The sequence below is a fragment of the Arabidopsis thaliana genome, chromosome 5 (assembly GCF_000001735.4).
Source record: "Arabidopsis thaliana chromosome 5, partial sequence".
Lineage (NCBI taxonomy): Eukaryota > Viridiplantae > Streptophyta > Magnoliopsida > Brassicales > Brassicaceae > Arabidopsis > Arabidopsis thaliana.
In genome coordinates, this window is record NC_003076.8 from 6,915,597 (window position 1) to 6,926,472 (window position 10,876).

Sequence of the window (10,876 nt, forward strand, 5' to 3'; positions counted from 1 at the left end):
GTGCCTAATCTTTTGAAAGTGCCTAAACACGGAAATAGTTTTAAAAAAGTGTGTAAAAGTGTAATATTCTCTTTAAAAAAACCACAAAACTTGGTTTTTAAATTCTATGATGAAATAGTTAAAAGCTCATAAAATCTGGTTTTCCTATTTTTTAGGAAATCTACTTTTTGTAGAATCATGAACGGGTAATTATTTGGATTTTGCAAAATCAAAATCCAAAAATTACTTCAAAAACTCCAGCCGTGTCCCGTGTCTAGTTTTTTGGTTTTTGATTATTTGTAAATATATTTTTTTCACCTTTCGATATTTTTTAAGAAATTAGTTTCTTAAAAACATTTAGGGAAACTAGTATTTTTTTAATGGTTTCTCTAAACATAAAGTAGAAAGTAGAGACCATGATTTTCAGCTTTTTGTGGAAAGCTTTTATTTTTAGGAAATAAGGTTTCCTTTTTATTTATTATTATAAAACTTTTATCAACGAAAAACTAAAAATCAATTAAAAATCTTTCGTCGTTCATAACCTAAAGAATTTGGATGGGATATGGAGGAATGCCATGTTGATTGATAAAGCAGAATTGGCTCCTCTTAAATATAAGTTATGAGTCGTTTATTGCAACAACACTCAAACCAGCAAAATATATAAATAACTAAATTAAAATCCATCCCAAAAAAAAGATTGAATACATTCTCAATGCAGGACTACATCGTCAAACACACCAATGCCAGTTTATGATGGACTAGCTTCTTTACGAGTGAGTAAGAAGCTGAAACTTGAGTTTTCGCGGATCAGCTGAGGAAGTTCAATGTCGTTTACATTCACTTGTTCCATTGACTCTGTTATATCCCCCACCGTGAATGGAATGCTGCGTTTTGATTGATTCCCTCGCATTAGTTGAGAAATGAGAAGGATAGAAACAGATTGCCTAAAAAATATTATCAGGTTACCTATCGTCCTCGTCCAAAAGGAAGGAGCTGCTTACGGCATTGTTCGAGTCCTCTGTCATCATAACCCTCATGTTTGCAATAACCTATGGTTTCGGAAAGAACACAATTAGTACCATATCTAGACAAAAGAAGGAAGCCTAGTTATTTTAAAAGTGAAACATACATCTGAAGAAACACTATGAGTGCCATATTTCTCATCCCAGTAATTTGTGCTGATTCTGTATAGCTGCTGTATACTTAACACCTGACCCAGAAAAGCAACTTCAACTATAATCTCATTAAAATACACGAGCTAAAGACAGCTTTAACAGAGTAGACGAGACTAAATACCGGAAAGAAACTTGTAATTACGGCTAAGCTCATTTTTGGCTTTTGATAAGTAACCTAAACAAAGAGTCAAAACAAGCAAAAGTCACATAAGCACAATTTAACGGCAGTGCATAAACGGAGTGGCATAGCATCGACTAAGAGTTTTACCAGGAAGCCAACAGCCTGCCTGATATGCCTTAACTCATCCCAAGCTGAGCCAGCATACTTTACGAAATGAAACAACAATTCCAATTCAAAAGATAAAAAAATATTCAAGCGATCTAGAGGCAAAGCGTGACGAAATCTCGGCTTACTTCATCCGTAGCCTCTATACACCACTGCTCTAATTCAGCCAAACCAGCTTTAACGTACTCCCCATTGCTGAATGAGCAACACTCACCACGTAGAAGAACACTGCACAAGTTTAATGACATAATTCTTTCTGTCAACCAAGGAAAAAGTGGTTTGACAGGAAAAAAAAAGGAAACAAAAGAGAGATTCGAAGTGAAACATGCCTGTGGAAGAGTTGCAAGTTGATGAAGGAGAAGATTTGTGTGAATAATTGGCCGACTATGAAGGGTGGAGCCTGTATCATGTTAACATATATTGTATTAATCATCATTTGCCAAAAGAAGTTTAATTTTTACTATTGTTCATTTCTAATGGAACTTCAGACTCACATTGTTTGTTTTCATTAAATTCAAGTAACTGTTTAGGCTTTTCCTGATACTTTCCCAATGTGCAATCAGAGCAGCATTTGCGTGTGCTCTTCCTTTCACCAAACTTTCCGTTGATGTCATTGGTGCCTGTAGCATGTAAACATTAACAAAACCAAAGCTAAAAAGTTTCAGCATAATTACTTTTACAAAAGAGAAACAACAAAGAACTACATGCATTCCCTTCTCAGTAGCATTAAAAGAAATAATATTCCTGGATGTTTTGGAGGCCTTGACTAGGAAATGTTTATCCAGAAAATTCGGTTATTAACTTTCAAGCAGTCGAGTTATTACCTCTCTTCCTTAGAACTTGTATGAACACAAAGCAACATAAAGATTACCTGTATACATAAGCTAAGGAGAGGAGAGATCTCTTTCTTTAGGTTATCTCTTATCATTGTATATATCTTCTTGAGGTATGCATTTAACTGCTGCCTGAAAAGTAGTGCAGGGTGCTTTACTTGCATAGAGAGTCGAACACTTTGAAGAGATTCCCTATATTCCTATTAAGATTGTTAAAGAGGCACACACGATGAATTGATGCTGACATGCCCAGGTAGATAAAAAAAAAAAAGGTTTGAGAAACGAACTGATTTGCAGGTTCTTACTTGTAGCAGGGTCCCTAGAAATATGGATGATGTTTGTCTTCGCAATATGGATGATGTTTGTCTTCGCCTCTCCGGTTTCAAACTAGCTGATCTAGCTGCGTTGATTATTTGTTCCAGAAACAATGATAAAGAGGCTAAATTAGATAACCAATACGCCAAAACCTCATTGTCTTCTAGCACCTGGATGAAAGACAACATTTCCAATTAATATTCAGAAACATATCCCCTTCTGGGCTTTAGAACATTGAAATAGTACATAAACGCTTCTGAACAATGAAGCACGAAAGAATCAACTCACTTCAACGGCTGAACCTATTGTTTCAATGATACGGTCAAAGACGCTAGTTCTTTCCAATTCAAATGATCTCCAGTGAAGGAGACATTTGTATATGACACATGCAGCAACAGGCATGTCCCCATTGTATCCAAGATTTTGTGAAATACACTTGACTAGTATATCTTCCTGCATGACACGAAGTTTATAACATGTGTTAAGAGCAAAGCAGAGTGCAATATTTCTGTGGTTTCTCCTCAGACTCTGGTTCTCCTACAGAAAGAGTCATGTCCTGTGACATTTATAGACGATAAGCAATTGAAGAAACAAAAAAGTATCCAAGTCTCCTTTTGAACGTGCAATTTAACCAGAAAATGCACTTCCCCTTACCGGTGTAGTCTTTGTTTCTCCAGAAATAGCAAGTGCCTGTTGACGGAGTACTTGAATCTCTGACTCTGAATTCGAAAGCTTCTCTTCGAGTCTGAACAAGAAGCAAAATCGACATGTAAAAGTCCGGAACAGAAGAAATACAGTGATTACTTATTTAATCAACCAACAAATATAACAATGATTAGTAAAAGTCTCTAGGAAGTAGTATCAAAAGTTGTAAGCAAAAGAATTTATTTTACGAACCTTTGTACTGATTCATGAAGCTGATCTGCTTTTCTTGTAGCATTTTCAAGCTCTGTCGCCAACTCTGAATTTCTAGCTTCTGTCTCAGAGAAAGCTTTTTCCAAATGTTCTGCGGCTTGTCGTTCAGCCTGTAATAAAATATGATTTAAACCAACCAATCCGCTTCACGTTATTAAGGGACTCATCTACATATATTTACAAACTTTGTTAGTGAAAACATTACGGATGATCCAATACGTGAAAACACACATACCTTTAGAGCCTCCACCTCTGATGTTAATGAATTGATTTTTTCAGTATCCTCAACCAATACCGGAATCTCCTTAATGACTGGAGGTGCTTCTTCAATAGCTTTCCTTGCAGCCTCCCTCTCTCTGACCACAACAGCGTTTGCTTCTTCAACTTGCAACCACATTGCTTGTAAAGCCTCCTGTTGTTTTGCATATTCTTGTGTTTTTGCTTCTTCCAGGTCGGTCTACATTACCAGGGATTATCAATGACCGTGTAAACAAAGTTTGATATCATGCCAGTGTATGGAAATGAACTTACTCTCTGTCGCGTTTCTAGTTGTAAACGCAATGTTAATTCCTCAACACGCTTTTCAAGTTTGTCTTTCGCCTCTCTAAGGGCTCCTGTGTCTCGTGCGGCCTGATTCAGTTAGTTGTAAAGGTAAGAAACCTGATTCGTCTTATGAAGTTGTGAAAATTTAGCAGAACAGTTTTACTAAACCAAAAAAAGACTGAACCATCTTAAGTGACATATTCAAATATTCATTGAACCTTTGTACCGATTCCTGAAGCTGATCTAATTTTCTGGTAACAGTTTCAAGCTCTGTTGCCAGCTCCAAATTTCTAGCCTCTGCCTCTGATAAAGCTTTTCTCAAGTCTTTTGCTGCTTCTTGTTCAGAATGAAGCCAAGTCTGTATAAACATCAAACAAAAGAAAAAAATTAAGATTTGAATAAAGTCAAACACGATATAAAGGCACAACCGAAATTCAGGTTTTGGTTCCCGTACAAGTAGAACCATGTCCTGATGCATATCTAGACGATTAAGTAATTGAGCATGTAAAAGCAGAAAAGACAAACAAGGTTTCTCTCAAGGATACAACTTTTATATAAACTCTCCCTCACGTTCGATGGAGTTCATTTTCTTAACGGTTGCGACTTGAGAGATTCTTTTTCTTATACAGTTTCGTTATTAGTGTATATTAATTATTTTTAAGTGCATTACTTAATTAATCTATTTCAATAGAGAATTTCCCACTTGGCCTCTAAACTTACAAAGTCTTTATCTAATTGGTCACTGTCTCAAGCGAAACCGTTGATTATTTCTCTTTAAGTGAATGAAATCATTGACCTTAGGTCAGTAGGAAAAATATATCCGCAAGTTGATGATTATACAATTAATTAACATTTCCAAAAATCTCTGATCTGTCTTTGATCCGTAGTGAACCGTAAAGATTTAACCTTCATTCCACTCATTGGTGAACAAATCAAATACTTTTGTTGAACCGATGATTATTCTCATAGTTACTTTCTAATATCAGTTTATTTGTAAAATTACATACTTTTGAACATCAATTGGTTTGTGGGTTAAACAATTGATGGAAAACAATGAGGATGCTTGGACAGAGTTAAGTCAAGTTGGGAAGATCCAAAAAAAGAGTGGAAAGTTAAGGAACTGTAGTACTCAAACAAAAAACTAAGTGGACTAATGATGAAAAGAGACTCTAAAATTCATTTCCAAAGCTGTAGGTGTTCAATGTTCACCTCATGGAAAACATAATGATCTAAGGGACGGATTTGACTGAGTAAATACCGGACAGAGTTCTCTTGTTAGTTTTTCTAAGGTCATTTCTGCTTTTCACGAATGACCTGAACAGAGAGCCAAAACAATGTAAGCTTATAAGTATTGGGAACATAAAAAGATTGGCATAGCATCAACTAAGAATCATACCAGAAAAGCAACAGCCTGCCTGATATGGTCCAACTTATCCCAAGCTAAGCCAGCATACTGTAAGAGATTTAAACCGTAAGGTCATTTTTTCGGGTGAAAATGTCGAATAGGCAAAGGCGTGTGACGAGAACTTGTGGCTTACTTCATCGGTAGCTTCTACACACCATTTTTTTTAGTTCAGCCTGACCTGCTTTAACGTGGTCCCCATTTCTTGGTGTGCAAGATTCACGACATTGAAGAAAACTGCACAAGTTTATTACAGAGAAATCTTTACGTCAAAATTGGATTGAGAGATACTAAAATAAGTAATTACTAGTGAGCATGCCTGTTGAGAAGATGAAGATTGATGAAGGCAAATATTTGTGTGAATACTTTTCTGACTAAGAATGGTGGAACCTGCATCATGTAAACATAGAATATAATCACAATTTTTATTTTGAGAAGCCATTAGAATTGAACAATGCATGGGTTTTTGTTTATTCAAAGATGGGATTTTATTAAGATTGACTATATCATACAAAGGCTTAAACAAAAGCCCTAACTTTAGATTTACAAAAGCCCAAGAAAGGCCCATCAAATAACTAACTTTTGCAGAAGCAAATCTATCTGAACTTCATCCATGGATACGTTTCCAACAATACATGGGCTTGTCACTTATAATCGTGGCTTGTGTCTTCAAATTATAAGGTCACATAACAAAACTACATGCAGTCTATTGTTTTTCTCCTTCGTCGACGAACTACTTTTGCCGTTTAATAGATCATAAACACCACACATTTCTACCGTCACAGTGACAACACTTCCCAATTATTCTGATTATGGCGCAGGGGATTCGCCGGAAGATCCAATCTGTGCTGATTTTGCAAGAATCGATGGGCTTCCTCAAATTATCGGGCGCTTTTTACGACACTGCAATTGATCGAAACCTTCGCAAAAAATCGTAAAGTAAAAATCCTCTTTTTATTTTTATTTAAGACCCTTTAGTAGTTTATCAACAAGTAAAGATTGCATTTTTTTTGGTACATGTAATTTGTTTCAGAATTTATAAACAAGAATTTCTATCAATGTCTTTGAATTAACTTTGATAAATTCAAACTTTCTGATGGATGGTTGTCAATACAAGTTTCAGAAGAAGATTGAAACCAAAATGACTAGACAAGACGTTTGGTGTATGTCGACCAATGTGTTCTGTTTTGGGTAGCACTTTGCCTTAACTCTGTTTACACACACACGTTTATGTGTTTTGACTGTTGAAAAAAAAACGAAAGATATTTCAAAAGTCTACGCAGTACACAATTTGTTTGTTTGTGACCATTTGCAATGATTTTGGACCGCATTTAATTGCCCCACGACTGTAATGGGGATCACAGTTTGGATTTTGCTTCTTGTTTACCTTAAACTTCCTTTCATTTTAATGTTGAAGCAGAAGAACCTTTCTTTTATCTTTTTATAATCGACATGAAGCTGTCCTTTTCACTTGTTTTCAATGCTCTCACGTTGCTTCTTCAAGTTTGCATCTTTGCTCAAGCCAGGTTTTCTAATGAGACTGATATGCAAGCTTTGCTTGAGTTCAAGTCTCAAGTTTCTGAAAACAACAAGAGAGAGGTCTTGGCTTCATGGAATCACTCCTCCCCATTTTGTAATTGGATTGGAGTCACATGTGGCCGCAGGAGAGAAAGAGTTATAAGTTTGAACCTTGGAGGATTCAAGTTAACCGGTGTGATCTCACCCTCCATTGGTAATCTCTCCTTTCTTAGATTACTTAATCTTGCAGACAACTCTTTTGGAAGTACCATCCCTCAAAAGGTGGGAAGGCTATTTAGGCTTCAGTACTTGAACATGAGCTATAATCTTCTCGAAGGAAGGATTCCGTCTAGTCTTTCTAACTGCTCTAGACTGTCGACCGTTGATTTATCGTCAAACCATCTTGGACATGGTGTTCCTTCAGAACTAGGTTCACTTTCTAAGCTTGCCATTCTGGATCTTAGCAAAAACAACCTTACTGGAAATTTTCCTGCATCTTTAGGAAACTTGACGTCACTTCAGAAGCTTGACTTTGCATATAACCAGATGAGAGGTGAGATTCCAGACGAAGTAGCTAGATTGACTCAAATGGTGTTTTTCCAAATAGCACTGAATAGTTTTTCAGGTGGTTTTCCTCCTGCATTGTACAACATCTCCTCTCTTGAGTCTCTATCTCTAGCTGACAATAGCTTTTCGGGTAATCTTAGGGCTGATTTTGGTTATCTTCTACCAAATCTAAGAAGACTTCTTTTGGGAACAAATCAGTTCACTGGAGCTATTCCCAAAACACTTGCCAATATCTCAAGCCTTGAAAGGTTTGATATCTCATCTAATTACCTGTCTGGTAGTATCCCTTTGAGCTTTGGAAAGTTACGTAATCTGTGGTGGTTAGGGATTCGTAATAACTCTCTTGGAAATAACTCGTCCAGTGGTCTTGAATTTATTGGGGCTGTGGCGAACTGCACTCAATTAGAGTACTTAGATGTTGGTTACAATAGACTTGGAGGTGAGCTTCCTGCTTCTATAGCCAATCTGTCCACTACATTGACTAGTCTGTTCCTTGGACAAAATCTTATCTCTGGAACCATTCCTCATGACATCGGGAATCTTGTAAGCCTGCAAGAACTCAGCTTAGAAACAAATATGTTGAGTGGAGAACTTCCCGTCTCTTTCGGGAAGCTTTTGAACTTGCAGGTTGTGGATCTGTATTCAAATGCAATATCGGGGGAAATACCATCTTATTTTGGCAACATGACTCGGTTGCAGAAGCTCCATTTGAATAGCAATAGTTTCCACGGAAGAATCCCTCAGAGTCTTGGACGTTGTCGATACTTGCTAGACCTGTGGATGGATACAAATAGGTTGAATGGGACTATACCTCAGGAAATACTGCAAATTCCATCCCTCGCTTACATAGATTTGTCAAACAATTTCTTGACAGGCCATTTTCCAGAAGAAGTTGGAAAGTTAGAACTTCTTGTTGGACTAGGTGCTTCGTACAACAAATTATCAGGAAAGATGCCACAAGCTATAGGGGGTTGTCTTTCGATGGAATTTCTCTTTATGCAAGGAAATTCGTTTGACGGAGCCATTCCAGATATAAGCCGGTTGGTAAGCCTAAAGAATGTTGACTTCTCCAACAACAATCTCTCTGGCCGGATACCTCGATATCTGGCCAGTCTTCCTTCGCTGCGAAATCTGAATCTTTCTATGAACAAGTTTGAGGGAAGGGTGCCAACAACAGGAGTGTTTCGAAATGCTACAGCAGTTTCTGTTTTTGGTAACACAAATATTTGCGGAGGCGTCCGAGAAATGCAACTAAAGCCATGCATTGTACAGGCATCTCCAAGGAAGAGAAAGCCTCTGTCAGTTAGAAAGAAAGTTGTCAGTGGTATTTGTATAGGTATAGCTTCGCTTTTGTTAATCATAATTGTGGCTTCTCTGTGTTGGTTCATGAAGAGGAAAAAGAAAAACAATGCCAGTGATGGTAACCCATCTGATTCTACTACTTTGGGGATGTTCCATGAGAAGGTAAGTTATGAAGAGCTTCATAGTGCAACAAGTCGCTTCTCTTCAACCAATTTGATTGGTTCAGGCAATTTCGGTAATGTGTTTAAAGGATTGCTTGGCCCTGAGAATAAACTCGTCGCGGTTAAAGTTTTGAACCTCCTAAAGCATGGAGCGACGAAAAGCTTTATGGCGGAATGTGAAACCTTCAAGGGTATACGACATCGTAACCTTGTAAAACTGATAACGGTTTGTTCAAGCCTTGATTCCGAGGGAAATGATTTCAGAGCTCTGGTCTATGAGTTCATGCCAAAAGGAAGTCTGGATATGTGGCTGCAGCTAGAAGATCTGGAAAGGGTAAACGATCACTCGAGATCTTTAACACCCGCAGAGAAACTCAACATAGCAATAGATGTGGCTTCAGCTTTGGAGTATCTGCACGTTCATTGTCATGACCCTGTAGCTCACTGTGATATTAAGCCAAGCAACATTCTTCTAGACGATGATCTGACTGCTCATGTTAGTGACTTTGGTTTGGCTCAGCTCCTCTATAAATACGATCGAGAATCCTTTCTAAACCAGTTTAGTTCTGCTGGTGTCAGAGGCACCATTGGCTATGCCGCGCCAGGTTAATAAACATCTATATGCAAAAAGTATTGTTTAACAAAAGAGTTATCCAACCTCATTGTGTGTTGTTTCTTTGAAATATGTGCAGAGTATGGAATGGGAGGCCAACCATCAATACAAGGAGATGTGTACAGCTTCGGAATTCTACTTTTGGAGATGTTTAGTGGAAAGAAACCAACAGATGAATCATTTGCAGGCGATTATAACCTCCACAGCTACACAAAGTCTATATTATCGGGTTGCACGAGCAGTGGAGGCAGCAACGCCATTGATGAGGGGTTGAGACTGGTTTTGCAGGTGGGGATAAAGTGTTCTGAAGAATATCCGAGGGATAGGATGAGAACGGATGAAGCAGTACGAGAATTAATCTCAATAAGATCTAAGTTCTTCAGTTCCAAGACGACTATTACAGAGAGTCCTCGAGATGCTCCGCAAAGTTCTCCTCAGGAATGGATGTTAAATACGGACATGCATACTATGTAGACCCTTCTCAACTACTTATGGGGACACAGTAAAAGTGTATTTGCGTGTGCATCATCGAAACAGAACAAATGTTGGGAGGAGGAGAGACTACTAGTTATAATAAGAGAATAAATTAAAATCTATCTCTGCTGTAGCCTTTTTTTTTTTGTTGTGGGTGAAAATGATTATGATCACATATATATGGTCGTTGAATATCCTTTTTCATTTCACTTTTGATACACGTTAAAGTTCTCTGTGTCCATAAAGATTGGAGAAACCTTGTTTGAAAATGTTCACTAGTAGCAAAACTTACTTAACAAAATTCACTCATTAGAAGACAAATCACATTAATTAACACCGAGAAAAATGTTATTTTATACCTGAACTTTCAAAAAGTGGCCAAATTAACCGTGAATTTTTGAAATGATCGTTTTATACCTCAACAAAAAGTTGACTTCTAATTTAACCTATAAGTTATCGTTGACCCGGCCAAATCGACTCACCATTAACACTTCTTAACAGCTCTCCTAACAGCGTAACTAACAACTGTTTTTGTCCTTAAACCAACAATAACGGCTGTTAGGCCATGTTTTGTAACGGCTGTTAGGAACGCTGTTAAGGAGTGTTAACGGTGAGTATATTTGGCCGGGTCAACGACAAATTATAGGTCAAATTAGAAGTCAACGATAAATTATAGGTTAAATTAGAAGTCAACTTTTTGTTGAGGTATAAAACGACCATTTCAAAAGTTCACGGTTAATTTGGCCATTTTTTGAAAGTTCAGGTATTAAATAACATTTTTCCCAATTAACAT

General features: G+C 37.3%; 2 protein-coding genes, 2 long non-coding RNA genes and 1 other non-coding gene across 6 annotated transcripts; 3 read left to right on the forward strand and 2 right to left on the reverse strand.

Annotated features, from left to right (window-relative positions):
- Positions 1–584: 584 nt before the first annotated feature.
- On the reverse strand, positions 585–4,524 carry HDK (myosin; the record flags this gene model as incomplete). Its single annotated transcript, NM_122054.2, has 14 exons — positions 585–863; positions 946–1,028; positions 1,109–1,189; positions 1,276–1,329; positions 1,423–1,479; positions 1,569–1,635; positions 1,964–2,060; positions 2,662–2,758; positions 2,877–3,041; positions 3,243–3,333; positions 3,486–3,613; positions 3,739–3,960; positions 4,035–4,133; positions 4,231–4,524. The coding sequence occupies 14 exons, from the start codon at positions 4,522–4,524 to the stop codon at positions 728–730; spliced, it is 1,671 nt and encodes a 556-aa protein (NP_197547.1). The 3' UTR covers positions 585–727.
- Positions 4,525–4,602: 78 nt separating this feature from the next.
- Positions 4,603–4,806, forward strand: AT5G03125. The gene has a single exon (NR_142659.1). It is a non-coding gene; the product is annotated as an other RNA (long non-coding RNA).
- Positions 4,807–5,637: 831 nt separating this feature from the next.
- Positions 5,638–6,017, reverse strand: AT5G03135. The gene has a single exon (NR_142660.1). It is a non-coding gene; the product is annotated as an other RNA (long non-coding RNA).
- Positions 5,913–10,305, forward strand: EFR (EF-TU receptor). 2 transcript variants are annotated; one of them, NM_001343669.1, is made up of 3 exons: positions 5,913–6,387; positions 6,572–9,601; positions 9,689–10,305. In NM_001343669.1, the coding sequence occupies exons 2-3, from the start codon at positions 6,901–6,903 to the stop codon at positions 10,081–10,083; spliced, it is 3,096 nt and encodes a 1,031-aa protein (NP_001318610.1). In that variant the 5' UTR covers positions 5,913–6,387; positions 6,572–6,900; the 3' UTR covers positions 10,084–10,305. The 2 variants fall into 2 exon arrangements, with proteins under 2 accessions (NP_001318610.1, NP_197548.1); NM_122055.5 differs by having other exon boundaries at positions 5,913–9,601.
- A 103-nt stretch (positions 10,306–10,408) lies between these two features.
- MIR5635a lies at positions 10,409–10,850 on the forward strand. Its single transcript, NR_142661.1, has one exon. It is a non-coding gene; the product is annotated as a microRNA ath-MIR5635a precursor (primary transcript).
- Positions 10,851–10,876: the final 26 nt, after the last annotated feature.

Excerpts from the sequence above, each read along its gene's own strand:
- EFR (NM_122055.5), top strand. The coding sequence starts at position 6,901 with ATGAAGCTGTCCTTTTCACTTGTTTTCAATGCTCTCACGTTGCTTCTT. Across the intron at positions 9,602-9,688 it reads CATTGGCTATGCCGCGCCAG|AGTATGGAATGGGAGGCCAA; the intron begins GTTAATAAACAT and ends AAATATGTGCAG.